At 51.4% G+C, this 19,047-nt stretch overlaps 2 protein-coding genes across 3 annotated transcripts; both read left to right on the top strand.

Moving 5' to 3' along the window:
- The first annotated feature begins 11,697 nt into the window (after positions 1-11,697).
- On the top strand, positions 11,698-14,174 carry LOC112872390 (tropinone reductase homolog At5g06060-like). Its single transcript, XM_025935470.1, has 5 exons — positions 11,698-11,724; positions 12,663-12,725; positions 12,876-13,079; positions 13,494-13,820; positions 13,975-14,174. Exons 1-5 carry the CDS (start codon positions 11,698-11,700, stop codon positions 14,140-14,142), a joined length of 789 nt encoding a protein of 262 aa, XP_025791255.1. The 3' UTR covers positions 14,143-14,174.
- A 590-nt stretch (positions 14,175-14,764) lies between these two features.
- Positions 14,765-17,246, top strand: LOC112902683 (tropinone reductase homolog At1g07440-like). Of its 2 annotated transcripts, XM_025971851.1 has the most exons (4): positions 14,765-15,213; positions 15,300-15,525; positions 15,882-15,988; positions 16,915-17,246. In XM_025971851.1, exons 1-4 carry the CDS (start codon positions 14,920-14,922, stop codon positions 17,077-17,079), a joined length of 792 nt encoding a protein of 263 aa, XP_025827636.1. In that variant the 5' UTR covers positions 14,765-14,919; the 3' UTR covers positions 17,080-17,246. The 2 variants fall into 2 exon arrangements, with proteins under 2 accessions (XP_025827636.1, XP_025827637.1); XM_025971852.1 differs by lacking the exon at positions 15,882-15,988.
- The last annotated feature ends 1,801 nt before the right edge of the window (positions 17,247-19,047 follow it).

Raw genomic sequence — 19,047 nt, 5'->3', positions numbered from 1 at the left:
GCATATTGGTGTTTTCCCCTACAGGGGTCCGCAACTCGGGTACCTCGCAAGAAGCACCCGCACCCTCCAAAGTTGACGGCTGCGAGGTCCCTGCAAAGGACAAGTGTTAAAGTAGCAATGATTGTGGCACAAGGCAGTGGGATCATTTACCTGCACCGTCGGCGGGAATGGCGGTGGTAGCTTCGACTTGCTCATTGCCGGGGGCTTCGGCTTCTGTGTGCTGGAGCTCGGGTAGTGGCGAATCAAGCATGATTACATCTGCCCTCCCTGCTGGCTCCTGCGCGTCGGGTAGCCCAGGCGACAGCTCGGGGGCCGGTGGCGCCAACTCGAGTTCTGGCGTCACCGCAGCTGTTGATCTGCTTACGACAAAAGCACAACATTTTTACTGTGATCTTTACACATGGCTAAGGGCAAGGTCCAAGGCATTACTTACATCTGGGATCGCGTCATTATCGGCTTCCTCCATACCAGCTTCAACGGTTTCCTTATCACGGTACTCGTGGCTGGAGGAGTTGGTGTACAGGACGAGGGGGCTGGCAGCTCAGGCACGGCGATGTCTGTGACACCTATTGCCGGCGGCGGCGCTGTTTCGGTCGAGGGCGTGAGCTGCCCTGACATTGTGCCTGCCACGGCAATTGTCACATCGCCTGCGACAGAAGGCGATGGATCGGCCCTCTCGCCCTTTATGGGCTCGGCTTCTGGTGCACCTTTTCTGCTGGGGGGCACTTCCGCTACCTTTTGGCGCTGGGAGCCGGGCAAAGAAGACGAGGGGCTGCAAGACAGGGTTGTCATCAGTATTCAGCAAAACAACTCGACAGTTTTCATGTTTCGACAAACACTTACCCGGCAAGGTCAGTGGCGCTGGCTTTGCGTTTCCTCATATCCCGACGTCACCGGGGAATGAGAGGTGCGTCGTCCGACCAGTCCACGGATGATCCGGAGGAGTCGTCGGCTTGCACCCTCTCCCCAGCCGCCCGGCTGCCCGTAGCTGATTCGCTGCCAACTTGTTCTTTCTGTGCTTTGGCGGCACTGGGCAGCGTATGGTAAGGCCGGGGCAGATCGGGGTGTGGCGGGTAACTCCGATATAATGCTGATGTTTCCTGTATTAAGACAAATCGACAATCAGTTAGTATCAACTCTTCAGATCAAGGGAAGAAGTCGAGAAAGTCGAACACTTACTGCTGGTGGTCGATTCTGGGCTGTAAACCCTGCTGGAACATACGGGACAGCATCCACATCTAGTAGAATTCGCCTGACGCGAACAAGCGCAGCATCATCTCCAAGCTCTTCTGCGCACATACGGGATGGGTCTTCAGTACCCATGTACTCGAACCCTAAGGTATGGCGCTGTTGGATGGGTTGAATTCGACGTTTAAAGAATGATAGCATCACAGACGCCCCGATTACCCCCATCTCTTTGTGTGCGGCAATCAACTCAAGCAGCTCTTTTACTTGGTCCATTTCGGCTTCACTGGGCTCCAATGTCCACTCGCTGCGTTGAACAGGAGGCCTGCCGGACCGCACAGGGAGTTGGGGGGCATGGTTCGTAATGTAGAACCATTGGTGTTTCCACCCAGGGACATTGGAAGGAAATTTGTAAGAAATGTATTTGTCACTAGCGTGTTGCCTAAGCTGGATCCCAGCACCCCCAATTGTAGAAGGATTTTTTGAGGTGGGTTGGGGCTTCATGCGGAAAAGATAGCGGAAAAGCGCCCAATGGGGCTCAATTCCGAGGAAGGCTTCACAAAAGTAGATGAAGATGGAGATATGGCAGATCGAGTTGGGATTGAGGTGTTGCAGCTCAATCCCATAGAAGTAGAGAAGACCGCGGAAGAATGAGCAAGTGGGGAGGGCGAATCCCCGTTCAGAAAAAGAGCAGAAAGAAACAATCTCATCGACGCTTTCCATGGGGAAGGGATCACGAAAAGGAAGGCGCCAATTAATGAGATCCCTCTCTTGAAGCAGACCTCCCAGTACTAAACTCGCAAGATTTTGGCGAGAGCACTTACTAATTGACCATTCGCTGGTCGCCGCCTGCGCTTCCTTCAAGTCTTTTTGGTTGATCTTCTTCGGCGCCATTTCCACCCCTTTTCCGCCACGAGTTGTTCGCACAATGCTCGGGGGCTACGGTGGTGGGCTCGAAGTTTTTCGACTACGCAGGGCGGCGAGAGGGTGATGGTCGGACAAGTCAGACTCTAATTGGGATTTTGTTTTTCTGGTGGCGGCATCAGATCTGAAGGCACAGGAAAAACCCTAACTGACTGCGGGGTTAAATAACCAGCGTTCAGGCAGTGGTTTACTGTGTGAAAGATGAAGCGTCGTGCAATGGGATTAATTGGATACAGGCAGTTTTTTAGCAGATTTTTTGGGCCGTTACTCGATTTACCATTTTTTCTGGGTTAGTTTTCCCGAAAAAAGAGGTTTTTCGGGTTTCGAGTCTAATTTTTTGCTAAATTGCCTCTTCTTAGACTTTATTTTTTCAAAAGGAACTCTTTTTTGCCACGACCTTTGGGATCCTTTTTTCCAAAAGATTTGGATTCAAGGCTCGGGGGCTGTGGGACACGTGGCGTCAACTACTTATTTTTCGAAAGTACTCGAAGGATAAAGAAGAGAAGACTCAAGACTAATTTGACCCTCAGCCTGATTCTTTGATTCAACCTAAGGCTCGGGGGCTACTCCATATGGAGTGCGATTATTCATCGCACCCCATATAAAAGAAGGAATTCGGGGCATGAGCACCTCATAGCTTCGATGCAGCCAAAGGAGTACTCGAAGAAAGATTTCAACACAGAGTTGCGAAAGAAGTCGAAGACTACTTCAGAAGTACTCGAAGAGCCTGCAGCACTCAGCTACGAAGAGCTCGGGGGCTTGTCAGACCCGGGGCCACGGGGCTGTGTACATTAAGGAGTCCGTATTGGACTAGGGGATAGGACATGTCCTGTACCTCATTTATGTTGTATTCTACTCGCATGCGGAGTAGAACTAGTCGATACAGAAGGAAACTACTCGAGTTGTATTTGAGTACGATTCCTAAGCTAGTATCAGGCTAGGATTCATGTAACCCTGTCCCCCCGGATATATAAGGGCGGGCAGGGACCCCTCTCAAGGGATAAGATCACCAGATCAACACCAAGGCAATACAAACCATCATACAGGACGTAGGGTATTACGCATATTGCGGCCTGAACCTGTCTAAATCTTGTGTTGTCTGCACCTTCGAGTTCCTGATCTCGGCGCATCCCAACCCAAAACCTACCACCTTGGGGATACCCCTCGGTGGGCAGCCGGATAAAACCCGACATATCTGCTTCTTAAGATGCCAGGACTCGGTGGAGTACTCACCCTCCGTGGCGACTTGAAGAAGTCATACGACTGCAATCAGGAGGCGATCCAATATGCTTCGACTACTCGCGTGCCAGATGCTTCGGGAGAAGTACTCGCGGCCGCGCAGCAGCTTTCCCAGTCCGGGCTGGAGATCCCCTCCAAGAAGGCCAGCAAGTCGAGTATCCAGTCGACTGACGGCGTGGCCCTCAAGACGATCCAGCTCCAGGAGGGAGATTCATCTAAGACCGCCGTCATTGGCGCGGGCTTAGGTGACAAATAGGAACTCGCGCTCGTCAGCTTTCTTCGGGCTAACCGAGACATATTCGCATGGAAACCTGCGGACATGCCAGGGGTGCCTAGGGAGCTGATCGAGCACGCTTTGAATGTAGACCCGAAGGCTATGCCTAAAAAGCAGCGCCTGCGAAGATTTGCCCACGATAAGCGTGAGGCCATTAAACGGGAGATCGCTAAACTTCTCGCGGCTGGATTCATTAAAGAGGTAATCCATCCAGAGTGGGTAGCGAATCCCGTTCTTGTAAGAAAAAAGAATAATGAATGGAGAATGTGTGTCGACTACACTGATCTCAACAAGCACTGCCCAAAGGATCATTTTGGGCTACCGCGCATCGACCAAGTTGTCGACTCGACGGCCGGTTGCATCCTCCTTTGTTTTCTTGATTGTTATTCAGGTTATCATCAGATCGCGCTCAAGGAGGAGGACCAAATCAAGACAGCGTTTATCACCCCGTACGGGATATATGCCTACAAAACTATGTCCTTCGGGTTGAAAAATGCAGGAGCAACATACCAGCGTGCGATCCAGATGTGCTTCGCGGATCAGCTGCACCGGAATGTTGAGGCCTATGTGGATGACGTGGTCATCAAGACTAGGGATACAGATAACTTGATCGACGATTTGGAAGAAATATTTAGCAGTCTGCGCAGATATCGGTGGAAACTTAATCCCACCAAGTGCGTTTTTGGAGTACCTTCAGGGAAATTGCTCGGGTTTATCGTCAGCAACCGGGGCATCAAAGCCAACCCTGTCAAGATCACGGCCATCATTGATATGGAGGCTCCGGCCACAATCAAGGATGTGCAAAAGCTGACAGGTTGTATGGCGGCCCTGAACAGGTTCATCTCCCGACTCGGGGAGAGAGGACTACCTTTCTTCAAGCTCCTAAAACGCCAAGACAAGTTCCAATGGACGGAGGAGGCCGAGCGGGCTCTACAAGATTTGAAAACTCACCTTCAGTCACCTCCGATCCTTACAGCACCGCTACCAGAAGAGGATCTACTACTCTACATTGCGGCGACAACTCATGTTCTCAGCAGTGCTATTGTAGTCGAGCGAGGCGAAGAAGGCCATGCGTTTGGAGTGCAGAGGCCTGTTTACTTCGTCAGCGAAGTCCTTTCCGAGTCAAAGGTACGGTATCCAGCTGTTCAAAAGCTTTTATATGCAATTTTATTCACATCAAGGAAGCTGCGCTATTACTTCGATGAGTACAAGATCACTGTGATTACGGACTTCCCGCTGGCGGATATCCTCCATAATCAAGATGCCACGGGACGCATATCTAAATGGGCAGTGGAACTGGGGGCTTTGTCAATCGACTTCAAGCCACGCTCTGCAATCAAGTCACAGGCTCTAGTCGACTTCATGGCTGAATGGAGGGAGAATCAAGTCCTAACCCCAGTGGACAAGCCAGAGCATTGGACCATGTATTTTGATGGGTCCCTCAAGCTCGACGGTGGCGGCGCTGGTGTTTTGCTTATCTCCCCAAGAGGCGAACAACTGAAGTACGTCCTTCATATCCTATGGAAGGTATCCAATAATGAAGCCGAGTATGAAGCCTTGCTTCACGGGCTTCGTTTAGCGATATCACTAGGGATCAAGCGATTACTTGTGTATGGCGATTCTCTTCTTGTTGTTCAGCAGGTCAATAAGGAATGGGATTGCAACAAGGAGACAATGGACGCATACGTGCAGGAAGTGCGCAAACTGGAAAGCAAGTTCTCCGGCTTAGAGGTTCACCATGTGCTACGAGAACACAATGTTGGTGCGGATATCCTGTCCAAGTTGGGGTCAACACGCGCTCAGGTCCCGCCGGGAGTTTTCGTCCAGGAGCTCGAGCAGCCATCCATCAAACCTTCTCCGTCGGTAACCATCGATTCCGGTTCCCAACAACCCGATCGAGAGGTTATGGTGCTGGGGGAGGACTGGCGAGAGGCTTTTATCGACTTCATTCGAGACCAACGGCTACCGGCGGGAATCGACGCCAGGAGCGCAGAAGCAGCGCGCGTCTTGCGGAGAAGCAAGGGCTTCGTCCTGGTCAACGGCAAGCTCTATCGGCGCGGTGCTCGGTCAGGAGTTCTCATGAAGTGCGTCACAAAGAAAGATGGTTACGACATACTGCGGGAGATCCACGAAGGCGTCTGCGGCAACCACGCAGCTTCAAGAACGCTGGTGGGGAAAGCATACAGGGCCGGTTTCTGGTGGCCCACCGCAGTAATCGACGCGGAGGATCTCGTGCGCAGGTGCCAAAATTGTCAATTCTTCGGCAAACAGACGCATGTTCCGGCTCACAGCCTCATCACTATACCGCCATCTTGGCCCTTTGCTTGTTGGAGTCTCGACATGATCGGGCCCTTCATGATGGCGCCAGGCGGTTTTACCCATGTTCTGGTGGCTATCGACAAGTTTACTAAGTGGATCGAGTACAAGCCGATAACCAAGCTCACGCCAGACCGGGTTGTCGACTTCATCTTAGATATTTTGCATCGTTTCGGCTTCCCCAACACCATCATCACTGACTTGGGATCAAACTTCACGGCAAACAAGTTCTGGGAGTTTTGCGAGAATGCTTGCATCGAAGTTAAGTATGTCCCGGTTGCACACCCAAGGGCCAATGGACAAGTCGAAAGGGCGAATGGCTTGATCATTGACGGTCTCAAGAAGAGGCTTTATGATGAAAACAGCAAGAAGGGAGGCAAATGGGTGCATGAGCTACCACACGTCATCTGGGGGCTTCGGACCCAGCCGTCCAAAGCCACAGGTCATACGCCTTTCTTCCTTGTATATGGATCTGAAGCCATTCTACCAGCCGATATCATGTGGAAGTCTCCACGGGTCGAAATGTACAATGAAGGCGAGGCGGACGAGGCGCGGCAGTTAGAGCTCGATTCCATGGAAGAAGCTCGTTGCACCGCTCTTGTCTAGTCAGCTCGGTACCTGCAGGGGATCCGGAGATATCATGATCGCAACGTCCGGGAGCGGTCATTCAACGTTGGCGAACTGGTCTTGCGCCGCATTCAGGACGAGTCTGGCCTACACAAGCTCAACTCAAGGTGGGAGGGCCCCTTCATCGTCAAGCAGGTCACACGGCCAGGGTCATATCGACTACAATGCCCCGAGGGTCAGGACATCCCAAATTCCTGGAACGTCCAAAACCTACGCAAGTTCTACCCATAAGCAAGCGCCCGGTGATATCAGAATCCCCGGGGGGCTCGGAAGATCTCTTTTCCTCGGTACAAATTGGAGGCCGCGCGCCACAACATTCGGGTTGAACACTCCTCCACGGGCGCGCGATGGCCAGTGTCACGTGCAAACATGTGTATATATAAATCGACTTCTTGTCGCGCATGACGCGGGGGCCACAGCCACGGTCATCTCCCTTCGACTCCCGTTTCTGACGGAGCCCTCGGTTCCGGCTAACTCCTCGGCATATCGAGTTCCGCCGCGACCTTCGATGGTCGCACGCGACAGCAGTCGCATTTTTTCCAACACAGCCGATCCGTTCGACTGGCCTACACCTAGTACGTTGGAAAGGCTCGCATAAAGAGCTACATCGACTACATCCTGAGTGACTGAACAGTCTTGTTTTTGCCAAAAAGAGAATGGCAAGCTCGCGGCGCAGCCCGCACCCGCTCCTTGCAAGCTTGATCCGTCCGTCCGGGTCTTACCTAGCTTACGGAGCACGCTCACAGAAGGAGCGCTCTTCGACTACACTTCGAGTCGCCGTACTCGGGGTAGTCCCTTTTTCTTTGCCCTATGCGCGGCAACCCCGCGATGATGCTCGCATTCTTTCCTAACAAGTCTAGATCCGCTCGATCGAGTTGCGGCTATTCTGTTAGACGAGTACTAGTTACCCTTCGGGTCGTTGCACCCAGGGAAGCGTCTACTACTTGAGTCTCGTAAGCCTGGATCCCAATTCAGCTCAGACACACTAACAAGTAGAGATGTCGAATAAAGCATTTACATAAGAGAATGATTCATTGTTTCATACACCCTAATCCTGCAGTACACTGTGTACAATTTGCTCGGCTACAGGTTGGGCCTCTCGCAGGTACTCCTCGAACCGCTCGTCTGTGCAGTCCGCCGCCATCCCTTGCGCAAAGATGCTCAGCTGCGCGTTCGGCACGAAGGACTTCACATAGGCGAGGGCATTACTCACGCACGCAACTGGAGCTTCGGATAAGAATTTGAGCATTTTGTTTGTGGCCCCGCGGAGCCGCTCCAGCAGGGGCCGCGGGCCTGCTTCGCCTTCTTCTGGCGGATCCACCATATCCACCAGTTCCTGGGCGGCCCCCCGGAGATCCTCCAACTCCTTGCGCCGCTGCTCGTCCTTCTCGCCCAGCGCTTTAACTTGCTGAAGGCAGTCGACGAACTGACGTTCAGTATCGCCGATCACCTTCTGCAGCCGTTCGACTTCATCTGTACGACGATACAGCATATTCTTCACGTCAGTAAGCAGCTCCTCTTTGTGTTTTATTACTTTCCTAAGCTCTGTGGTGAAGATATTTCAGCAACAAGCGAAGTTATTAAGGAAAATTACTCGAGGGAAGCGGGGGCCTACCTTGGTGCGCCTTTCTCTCTTCCTTGAGCTGCTCCTGGTACTTGGCTTGTTGCTCCTTGAGCTGTTCTTGGAGCCCGGAGTTGGCCTCTTCAAGGTTCTTCAGGTCATTCTTGAGCAGCCAAGTCTCTCGAGTTCTTTCTTGTTTCACTATATCAAGCTCTCGCCGCAGATAGCAATTCTTCGTCTTCTCCTCGGAGATGCGCTCATCCAGGGCAGCTAACTCTCGCGCGTCACTCACAACCGCACGGAGTTTCTCCGACTTCTTCTGGGACTGGGTGATTACATGTTGCGCAAAAGGCGGAGATTGAAACGAAGAGTTCATCATACATCTACAACTGGAACATCACCCAAGCCTTACCATGGAGAAGTCGTACAGCTCCTTGAAGGTGCTCTTGAAGGTCCTCAAGTTTTCTGCTGTCAGCAGGGGGTCGTCCACCAGGTCGGTGGTGATGACGTTCTGGTACCCCGGCCCGGCCCTCAGCACCGCACGAGGACTCCCCGAGGACCCGGCGGCATCTCCGGACTGCGGCGGCCGGACACCTGCAGGTATCACCGATGGAGAATGTCAACACAATGTGCACAGATCTCGGTAATCAGTCGCGGGCAGGAAAGCGCGTACCTGTGCCATCGGTAGGAGCGGCGTCAGGGGTCGCGACTTGTTCTCCGCCACCAGGTCCGGCTCCTTCTTGTCGGGGCTCGGGAGGCGGCAAGTCGGGAAGCGCCGCGTCTGCCTCAGGGGCCGCCTCCGCGGGTGCTGGCCCTCCAGGCGCCGAGGGCTCGGAGGCCGCAGCAGCCGGGGCAGGCTCCGCGCCTGAGGGATCAGTCCGGGTGGGTGGCTCCGGGGCCGCAGCAGCCGTGCCCGGGTCCATCTGGAGTTGTACTGCGCTCGCAGCCCTGGCGATACCGAAGACATCGTTATCCAAGTGGGCAAGGGCAAAATCTTCAAGTGATCGGAGGAAAACTCACAGTGTCGACTTCTTTTTGGCGGCCTTTTTCACCCGCCAGGCCCGTCGAGGAACACTTGGTGCTGGCGGCGAGGCTTGGTCGGCCGATGGAGGGGTCCCCGCCACGGCAATAGTCACGGCGGAGACGGCAGATGGGCCTGCTTCCACCCTTTCGGGCTCGGTCCCGGGTGGCGGAGCAGGGAGACTACAAGTGGATACCGTCAGTATTCAGCATCATTGATACTTTGCAACTAGCCAAAACAGCAACTCAGTACCTGGAGGACTCGACTTCTTGGGCCTTGCGTTTGCGTATCTGTCGCTGGCCCTTCGGCACCGCTGGTAGAGCGCCGGCCAACTCCACGCTATGGTCGGAGGAGTTGTCCCGGCGCGGTTCCCCTTCGATTCCTTCGCTCGCCGGCGAGTCCACGCATTCGGTGGACTCGCTGCTGCCTTGAACCGCAGCAAGGCGAGCCGTCTTGGTGGCAACGGCGGCAGCAGGGTGTAGTCCTCCCTCGGCTTCTTTCCCCGCCTGCGAGTCCACGCATTCGGTGGACTCGTTGCGGCTTTGAGCCGTAGCAAGGCGAGCTTTCTTGGCTGCCGTGGCAGCGGAAGGGAGGAGGTGATATGCTCGGGGGAGGTCCGGCTGCGGCGGGTAGCTGCAGTACAGCTCCGTGTGTCCCTGCAGAAAGTTCTTCAGTTCAGTTCCGGTGCAGTAACAGATTTCTTCAGTGAAAGAAGTCGAAAACTTACCGGCTTGGGCGGATTTTATGCGGAGAACAAGGTGGGCACGTACGGCACGGCGTTCACGTCCAGCAGCACCCGCTGAACTCGCTGGAGCGCGACTTCGTCTGGCACCTCCTCTGTGCACATGCGAGAAGGGTCAGCGGGGCCGGTGTACTCGAAGCCCAGGCAACATCGTTGTTGGATGGGTTGGACGCGGCGTTTGTAAAACGAGAACATGATGGAGGCACCGGTCACTCCTTTTTTCTTCTGTGCCTCGATGGCCTCCAGCAGCTCTCTGACCTGTATCATCTCCATGCCGGAGGGTTCAAGGTTCCATTCCCCCCTCACCACTGGCGGCCTGCTCGACTTCGTCGGCAGGTGGGGAGCGTGGTTTTCGATGTAAAACCATAGGCTTTTCCATCCAGGAAGGTTGGAGGGGAATTTGTATGAAAGGTATTTTTCGCCGGCCTACTGTCGCAGTTGGATGCCGACGCCCCCCACCACGGCAAGTTTCTTTGTGGTAGGTTGGGGTTTGACGCGGAAGAGGAAGCGGAACAGATCCCAGTGGGGTTCGATTCCGAGGAATGCTTCGCAGAAATGGATGAAGATGGAAATATGGCAAATGGAATTCGGGTTGAGGTGATGGAGCTCAATCCCGTAGTAGTAAAGAAGGCCACGAAAGAAGGAACAAGTGGGGAGGGCCAATCCCCGTTCGGCAAAATGGAAGAATGTGACGATTTCGTCGACATTCTCCATGGGGAAGGGCTCACGGAACGAGGGGCGCCAGTTGACAAGGTTTTTCTCTTGAAGCAACCCCTCGGAGACTAGTTTTTTCAGATTGTTGAGGGAGCACTTACTGTGTGTCCACTCCGCGGTCGATGGCTCCGCATCCTTCTTCATTTCCTCGATCTCTGACTTCTTTGATGACATCTCCGATGCGCTAGCCACGAGATGCTCGGGGGCTGCGGGGGGAGGGTTGGGGAGGTCGGAGCGGGAGGATCTCCTTGAGGGGATGGCGGCGGCGTTTGGCTCTGATTAGGGCTTTGGTGGTTTTTGGCGGAATGCGGACTGAAAGCACAATTTTCCCTCCTATTGCCGCGGGGTTAAGTAACCAGCGGGATGGGGAAAAGTTACTGTTTTGAAGTTCAAGAGTCGCTTTATGGAATATTCCGAAGGTGAGGGGTCATTTGGTGATCTGATTGGATTAAATATTCGATTAATCATTTTTTCAGGGCTAATTAGCCCCAAAAAAGGGGTTCTCGAATCTTTGGTCTAATTTCATCATTTGTATCATCATTTTGGTCTCTTCTTAAGGTGCCATTGTTTAGCCTGCACGCCACGATTTTTGGACCCTTATCTCCAATTTTGCGGGATTTGGAGTCAAGGCTCGGGGGCTGCGGGGTACGTGGCATCGACTACTTATTTTTCAAATTTCTTTGAAGGATAAGGAGGATTATAGACAAATGGGACCCTCAGCCTGATTCTCCGATTCAACCTAAGGCTCGGGGGCTACTCTATATGGAGTGCGATTTTACAATCGCACATCATAACAAAATTTCGGGGCATGAGCACCTCATAGCTTCGACGCAGCCAAGGAAGTACTCGAAGAAGGACTTCAAGACGAGGCTTCAAAAAGAAGTCGAAGCCTACTTCAAAAGTACTCGATAAGCCTGCAGTACTCAGCTACGAAGAGCTCGGGGGCTTGTCAGACCCGGGGCCACCGGGCTGGGCACATTACGTAGTCTAAGAGATTAAGTTCGTCTTATCTCTTATTTGTTTTATTTATCTCTTGTTTATCCCGTTTAAATAGGAGATAGAGCTAACCAACACGGAGGGGATCTACTCGAGATATGATCTGGAATGATCCCTCGGCGGAGGTTGGTTAGCGCCCTTGTAACCCTGGCCTCACGGATATATAAGGGAGGTCAGGGACCCCCCTCAAAACAGAAGATCATTAGGTCATTCTACACCAAAGGCAATACAAACCATACAGGACGTAGGGTATTACGCTCCGCGCGGCCCGAACCTGTCTAAATCTTGTGTTCCTTGCACCTTCGAGTTCCTGATCTCGGCGTCTCCTCACCCAAAGCTTACCACCTTGGGCATATCCCTCGGTGGGCAGCCGGTTAAACACCGACAGCGCGAGGCGGCTGCGGCTTGGGAAAAAACCCTAGGGTACGGGCGGCTCTTATAGGGGGCCGCGGAGGCGCCTAGGCATGCGGGCCCGAGGCGGAGGCGGCAGGGACGGCACGGGGCGAGCCGGACTCGAGTTCGAGTCCGGTGCGGTGCCGGGGGGGGGGGACGAATGGCCTGACAGGCGGGCCCCGCCTATCAGCACGAGAGGGAGAGAAGGAAGGGAGGGGCGCGCACGGCTGGTGGGCCGTGGGGGGGAGGGGGGAAACGGCCGGGCCAGCTGGTGGGCCGCGTGCGGGGAGGAAAGGAGAGGAGGGGAGAGGGAGAGAGAGAGAAGATCGTGGGCCGGGTGCGAAGGGGAAAAGGAGAGAAAGAGAAGGGGGAGGAAGTGGGCCAGGGGGCTGGGCCCAAGGAGGAGAAAGAGAGGGAATTTTATATGCTATCCAAATACAAATGAATTTGAGTTTGAAGTTTAAATTCAAATGGAAAGCAAACACTGAAATAATGCAATGAGGCATGAAATGCACAAACCCTATATCTCCTTATATTTATTTTTATAGATAAATAAAAATACTTTTAATTCACGATAACCATTCTAAATTCAAAAGAATTTGAATTAAATATTATGAATTCTAAATAATATCTAACCAAGTTTATTTTAAATCTCTAGTCTGAAATTTAGGGTGTTACATGGAGCCTCGCCGGCGCGACGGCGCGGGTCACTCGGCAAAAGGCACTCGGCAAAGACGTCTTTGCCGATAAAATCGCTGCCGAGTGCCCTTTGCCGAGTGTTACACTCGGCAAAGCCTTTGCCGAGTGTAATCGGGGCTTTGCTGAGTGTCCCAGACACTCGGCAAAGGGTCTGAATCTGGTAGTGCGTTAATGCCGCAGGCATGCGATCGTGGAGGAGCTGGCCGGATTTGGGGCGCGGGTGCACACGTGCTCCCGCAACGCGGCGGAGCTGGAGGCGTGCCGCCGGCGGTGGGAGGAGAAGGGGTTGCAGGTCACCGTCTCCGTCTGCGACGTCTCGGTGCGCGCGGACCCTGAGAGCCTCATGGCCACCGTCGAGGCCACCTTCGGTGGCAAGCTCGACATCCTTGTAAGCATCATCAACCTCGAATTTTGAAAAACTATGATCAGTTAACTCACTAAACTAAGAGCCTCTTTAGTTTGGCTAGTATGGCCAGGAATTTCTTTTAAGGACTCGTATCATGTTGATGTAAATCTTTAGAAGTAATAAAATTTCTCTTATCCAAAAAGAGCCTCTTCAGCAGGTCTCCTAGATTTATTCTAGAAGAAAGTGTGCCAAACAGTTGTTTGTATATATGGAACCACTCCGGATTAATTTGGTGGGAGTGATTACTTAAAATGAAATAAGATGAGACCCTCCTAAAACTTCCTTCGTAAAGTTTATCATAGAGAATCAGGTTTTCTTACGTGATCGTATTTTTCGGGGAATCACTTTCAAGGAGACTTCAACCAAATATGTGCTAATTCCTAGGCACCCATGCAGGTGAACAACGCCGGACAGTCACTGTTCAAGACCGCCGTGGAGTGCACCGGCGACGACTACACGCGGATCATGGCGACCAACCTCGAGTCGTGCTTCCAACTCAGCCAGCTGGCGCACCCGCTCCTTCTCGCCGGTGGCAGTGGCGGCAGCGTGGTCCACATCTCCTCCATCGCCGGCTTCATCGGGCTACCGGCGCTCGCCGTCTACTCCATGACCAAGGGCGCCATGAACCAGCTCACTAGGAGCCTCGCCACCGAGTGGGCCCGTGACGGTATCCGCGTCAACTGCGTCGCACCTGGCGGCGTCAAGACTGACATCAGCAGTGATGTAAGCTTAACTAAACTTATTAATCAGTAGTTCAGTACCCAACCATCCATATATAATTATTTCTCTTCGTAGATTAATGATTTCTCGTCAATTTGATCACTATCTGATAGAAAATTTTTGAAACTAACTCTCGATGAACTGTCGGATTAAGCAGAAGACGATAGACCCAGAGCTGGTGAAGAACGAGATGGCGCGGCTTCCCATGGGGAGGATCGCCGAGCCGGAGGAGGTGGCGTCCATGGTGGCGTTCCTGTGCATGCCGGCGGCGTCCTACATGACCGGCCAAGTCATCTGCGTCGACGGCGGCCGTACCATAACTTAGCAGCCAGATACTTAAGCAGCCATCGATGATGTTCATGTGGGCCTGCTAATGAAACAGGCTGTGCAGGCATACATATAGATGTCAATATGTCATACACTTGAGTGCATTGTGCTGAGGATCTGATTTTGAGCCAAATCCTTTTGAAGAATACATAGATACATTCAAAGTAGATAAAGAAAATTATACACTATGTCCCAAATTATAATTTGTTTTGATTTTTCTAGATACAGATATTTTGTTGTGCACTTAGATATACACTATGTCTAGATACGTAGCAAAAATAATGTATCTAAAAAGGTCAATACGGATTGTAATTTGAGACGAAAAGAGTATGGCACAGATGATTCCAACGGCTCTCGTAGACGGATTCGACAACCAGGGAAGTGTGGAGGGACGCTCCAAGGTGTACCATTTTGTTCTGTTCCAGCTGATGAGCCACCTACTAATGGCCGGAAACTTATGTTATCTTAACAAGCCATACTTTCCATGACTGTGTCCAAAGCTATAGTTGATAAGAACAAAAATAAAATATTATTGCATCTGACTGATCAAGCATATCTTAATCCTTCTTCTATATGTGTGCCCCCAAATGTGTTTACGCATAATGTCGTTAGTTGTTGGAGTTTAGCCTGCTGCCATCACAATGCATCTGAGCATCCGTCTACTGAAAGCAGAAGAATCAGTCACCCATGCAGTTAATTGCCTGCTTACCTCGCTGATATACGCTGTAAACATACTTGACAGTAGTCAAGAACAGTAGGTTGCGGGCAGACGACGATGGCGGCCGCCGGCGGGAGTCGAGAGGAGAGGTGGAGCCTCGCCGGCGCGACGGCGCTGGTCACCGGCGGCAGCAAGGGAATCGGGCACGCGATCGTCGAGGAGCTGGCCGGGTTCGGCGCGCGCGTGCACACGTGCGCCCGGAACGCGGCGGAGCTGGAGGAGTGCCGCCGGCGGTGGGCGGAGAAGGGGCTGCACGTCACCGTCTCCGTCTGCGACGTCTCCGTGCGCGCCGACAGGGAGAAGCTCATGGACGCCGTCACGGCGACCTTCGACGGCAAGCTCGACATCCTGGTAGCATCGACGGCAAGCTTGCTTGTTTACAGTGGTCAGTGGTGTCGTAGCTGCCACTGACTGTGGATGCTTACATGAACATGCAGGTGAACAACGCCGGGCAGCTGTTCCTCAAGCCGGCGGCGGAGTGCACGGCCGAGGACTACGAGCACGTCATGGCGACCAACCTGGAGTCGAGCTTCCATCTCAGCCAGCTCGCTCACCCGCTCCTCCTCAGAGCCTCCGTCGCCGGAGGAGGAAGCGTCGTCCACATCTCCTCCATCGCAAGCTACCGGGGCTATCCAGATCTAGTGCTCTACTGCATCTCCAAAGGTACGGATACGCAGACAAGAGAAATTCAAAATGAAAACTTATGATACAAGTTTTTTTTGGAACGACATGATGCAAGTTGTGATTTAACTTGATCCATCGTTGCATCATTCCTCATAAGCACATAATTAATATAATTGTGAAGATTTGACCTTTGGAGCGAGTCGTCTAAGATAACTTTAGACTTTATTTTGTTTGGAAATAAATCATAAGATTCAAAAAATCTTACTCTCCAAGCGCATATATGTTATTTCAACAAAAATATGAGTTGTTTCAAACTAGAAAAAATTCTTTTTTGCATAACACCCCCCCCCCACCCCAAAAAAAAATTCCCTGACAAAACTGTAGCGTACGTGCAGGGGGAATGAACCAGCTTACAAGGAGCCTGGCTGCCGAGTGGGCACAAGACAAGATTCGTGTGAACTGTATTGCCCCAGGCCTTGTGACAACTGACATACTCAAACAGGTGCGTGTCAACTAGACAGAAAACACAATCAACTTAATTATGCATTATCCTTTAATGAAAGATCTTTAGAGCAACTCCAAGAGCCTCTATAAAATAAATTGGATCCGCAAATATAGCAAAACGGTGAAAAAACAATCCAACAGCCTCTGCATCTCGCTTGCTTGGCTATCCGGCTCGTCATCCCTGCTTCTTCCCTCGGCAAAAATCCAGAGTACGCTTGACTCGCCATCGGCCCTCCCGCGCGCGCCCGCCCGTGCGCGCTCGTCCTCCCGCGTGCGACGCCCTAGGTCCCTTCCACCTCACCTCCGCCGCCCGCCGCCCGTTGTGGAGCTCCTCCGCCCGTCGCTGAGGGTCTCGTGCTGCTGCCGAACGGATAAGGGTAAAGAAAAAAAGTATATGAAGAGTGAGATTTGCCTAGTCTGTTGGAGTGTACCCTGATATGGAGAGGGAATTTTGGCTAAATGGATAGGTAAATGGGAATATGGAGAGTGAGATTTAGATAAGCTCTTGGAGTTGCTCTTACCCCCAGACTTCTATCACACTTGTCTAACAGTTTAGTTGAAGTGGCCATCTAATTGTTCCTATAAATGGCAGATAGAGTGGTAGGGGAAAATAATAGATTTTTCTTTCATATTTTTAAAAATTTATTTCTCCATGAGGATGATTAGATACCCAATTAGAAACCTTTTTATCTCCAGAACCATGTGCGCATGAAACCCATATGCCAGAACAATTTTTTCTTTGACTAGAGCATTATCATCGTAAATCAGAAAATCTCTTTGCTAAAATATACAGAGACCGATAAATAGCATTTCTTCCTTAACTCATAACGAATTAGATGAATAATCTATACTCGTACTAGTAAACTGCCCAATGTACAAATAATGAAATTTATTCACTTCTCCAAATCTATATGGAGTTGACAGGTGGAGCGGGAGGCTCTAGAGCAAGAGATTTCAAGGGCTCCGATGCAACGGAGCGGCGAGCCTGAGGAGGTCGCATCCGTGGTGTCATTCCTCTGTATGCCGGCGGCTTCCTACGTCACCGGCCAAGTCATTCGCGTCGACGGTGGCCGCACCATAAGTGCGTGAGCCGCTAAATACCAACTTAAACATAAAACTTCCAAAGTGCGTCGATGTAATAATAATAATGTCCTCCATTGGAGGTCATGATATCCAGTGTATCAGGTGGTCAAGCTGTTAGATAACTAGGTAATTTTCGGTATATTTTAATTTTAAATATTACTAGCAATTTCATAGCATAAATGAGTGATAATGTGTGAATAAGATATGTGCATGTGTTCATGTTATTCTTACTAATAAATATGAACAAAAAGTTAAACCAGAATAGGTTTAGAGTGTACCCCAAGGCGGGACCAGTGCCGGAGGCACCGGTTGCGCCGTTACCAGCTGGAATAGACATGCTATTCGACTGGCCTTGCCTGAAGTAGCCGAACGATGTCGATGCAGGAAGAGGTTCGCAGTGCAGTCGCACGAACGGTCACCGGGAAGTAGACGAAGTAGTCGTTCGTTCACGCCGGGAAGTAGACCAAGTAGTCGATTGTTCACGCCGGGAAGTAGACGAAGTAGTCGATCAGGGAGCGAGCAGTCACTTTAAGACGCTCCCCAAAAATCTGATTGCCCGCGTCCCGTGCAGGACCTTCAGCGAGCAGAGGTTCCGGAGGCCTGCTCTCGCTAGCGATGGGAACGACAGAAAGCGGCAGACGGAGAAGGGAGAGATCTCCTAAGCAGGAGTACCTGGATCAAGTGCTGAAGTGTGTGTCTATGAGAGGAGGAAGGGGTGGTTTATATAGGCGTGAAGGTGCCTCAGGTTTAACGAACCTGGACGTCGTAAAGAGCTTTGACGAGCGGCAGTTACTTGTGTGATTCTCCTATCATTACTGTCAACGTTTATTCTCTGTTTTAATGCTCTTAACAGCAAAACGTTCTTCTCATCTCATCTCAGCACATCGCGTCGCATCCCACCGCACCTGCACGTCACGTCCGGCCTTGCCTCGCCCACGCCCACGCCCACGCCCACGCCCTCGGCCTCTGCTCGGCGACGCGAGCGAGCGCGCGCGCGTGTGGTTCACCGACCTCCTCTTACCAACTTCACAAGTGGTGTACACGAAGTCCACCCTTTAAGTCGGTTGAGATCCTCCTCAAATCCCGGTACGAAATTAAGCAATTGATTTCCTAGCATTTAATAGTGGGTTTTTAAATTCTTTTATTCTATTTATTAGAATAAATGGGCCAAGCCCATAATTCCAACAATCCCCACCAAAAAATTCAAGCCACACTAGAAATACCCTCATTCCCTCATTGATATACCAGTATTTGACAGAGACTGTTAAGTTGAACTTCCATCTTGGATAAAATCTACACTTATTCACAATTGTACAATGGACTATACCTTGAATTGCCAGTCTTGTGCAAACAAGTTTGACCAGAGCCCTACACTGGTACTATGCTGCAAAAGCATCCCCGCAGTTTGGAGCTTATAAGTCATACTCCAGGCCTTTCATGAGTTTCTAGAGAATATCCAGTTCTCATAGACCATGACCAGTAGTCAGACTCATATAGGTGTGTTCCTTTCAGATATTCTGTAGGACAACATCTTTGTTTCAAGAAAATAACTCATTCATTTTAAAGAAACCACCTGGAACACATTAAGATATAGACCAATCTGCCATACAGATTAGAAGAGAAATGCACCTTATACACGGAATGAGCCCTTTTCACAAAGGTTCTCTTCTCTCAGTCAGACTTTAGTTTGTTTCACCATCCTAATTCACGGGATCTCCGATCACATAGGACAGGTTTCCACTATAGAATGACTTATGTGGGTCTCAAGCCCAATTCCATAGATGTATTGTCTATCACATTTCGTGAAAGACCCTTTATAAACTGATCTGCCAGATTTTTAGCCGTCTGAGCATAGTCCAGAGCTATAACTCCAGAGTTTCTCAATTTTCTGATAGATTTCAACCATCTTTTCACATGTCTAGATGACTTCATGTTATCCTTTGAACTGTTCACCTTGACAATTACCGTTTGATT

The sequence above is a fragment of the Panicum hallii genome, chromosome 8 (assembly GCF_002211085.1).
Source record: "Panicum hallii strain FIL2 chromosome 8, PHallii_v3.1, whole genome shotgun sequence".
Lineage (NCBI taxonomy): Eukaryota > Viridiplantae > Streptophyta > Magnoliopsida > Poales > Poaceae > Panicum > Panicum hallii.
This window is presented reverse-complemented; position numbering and strand designations above follow the sequence as displayed.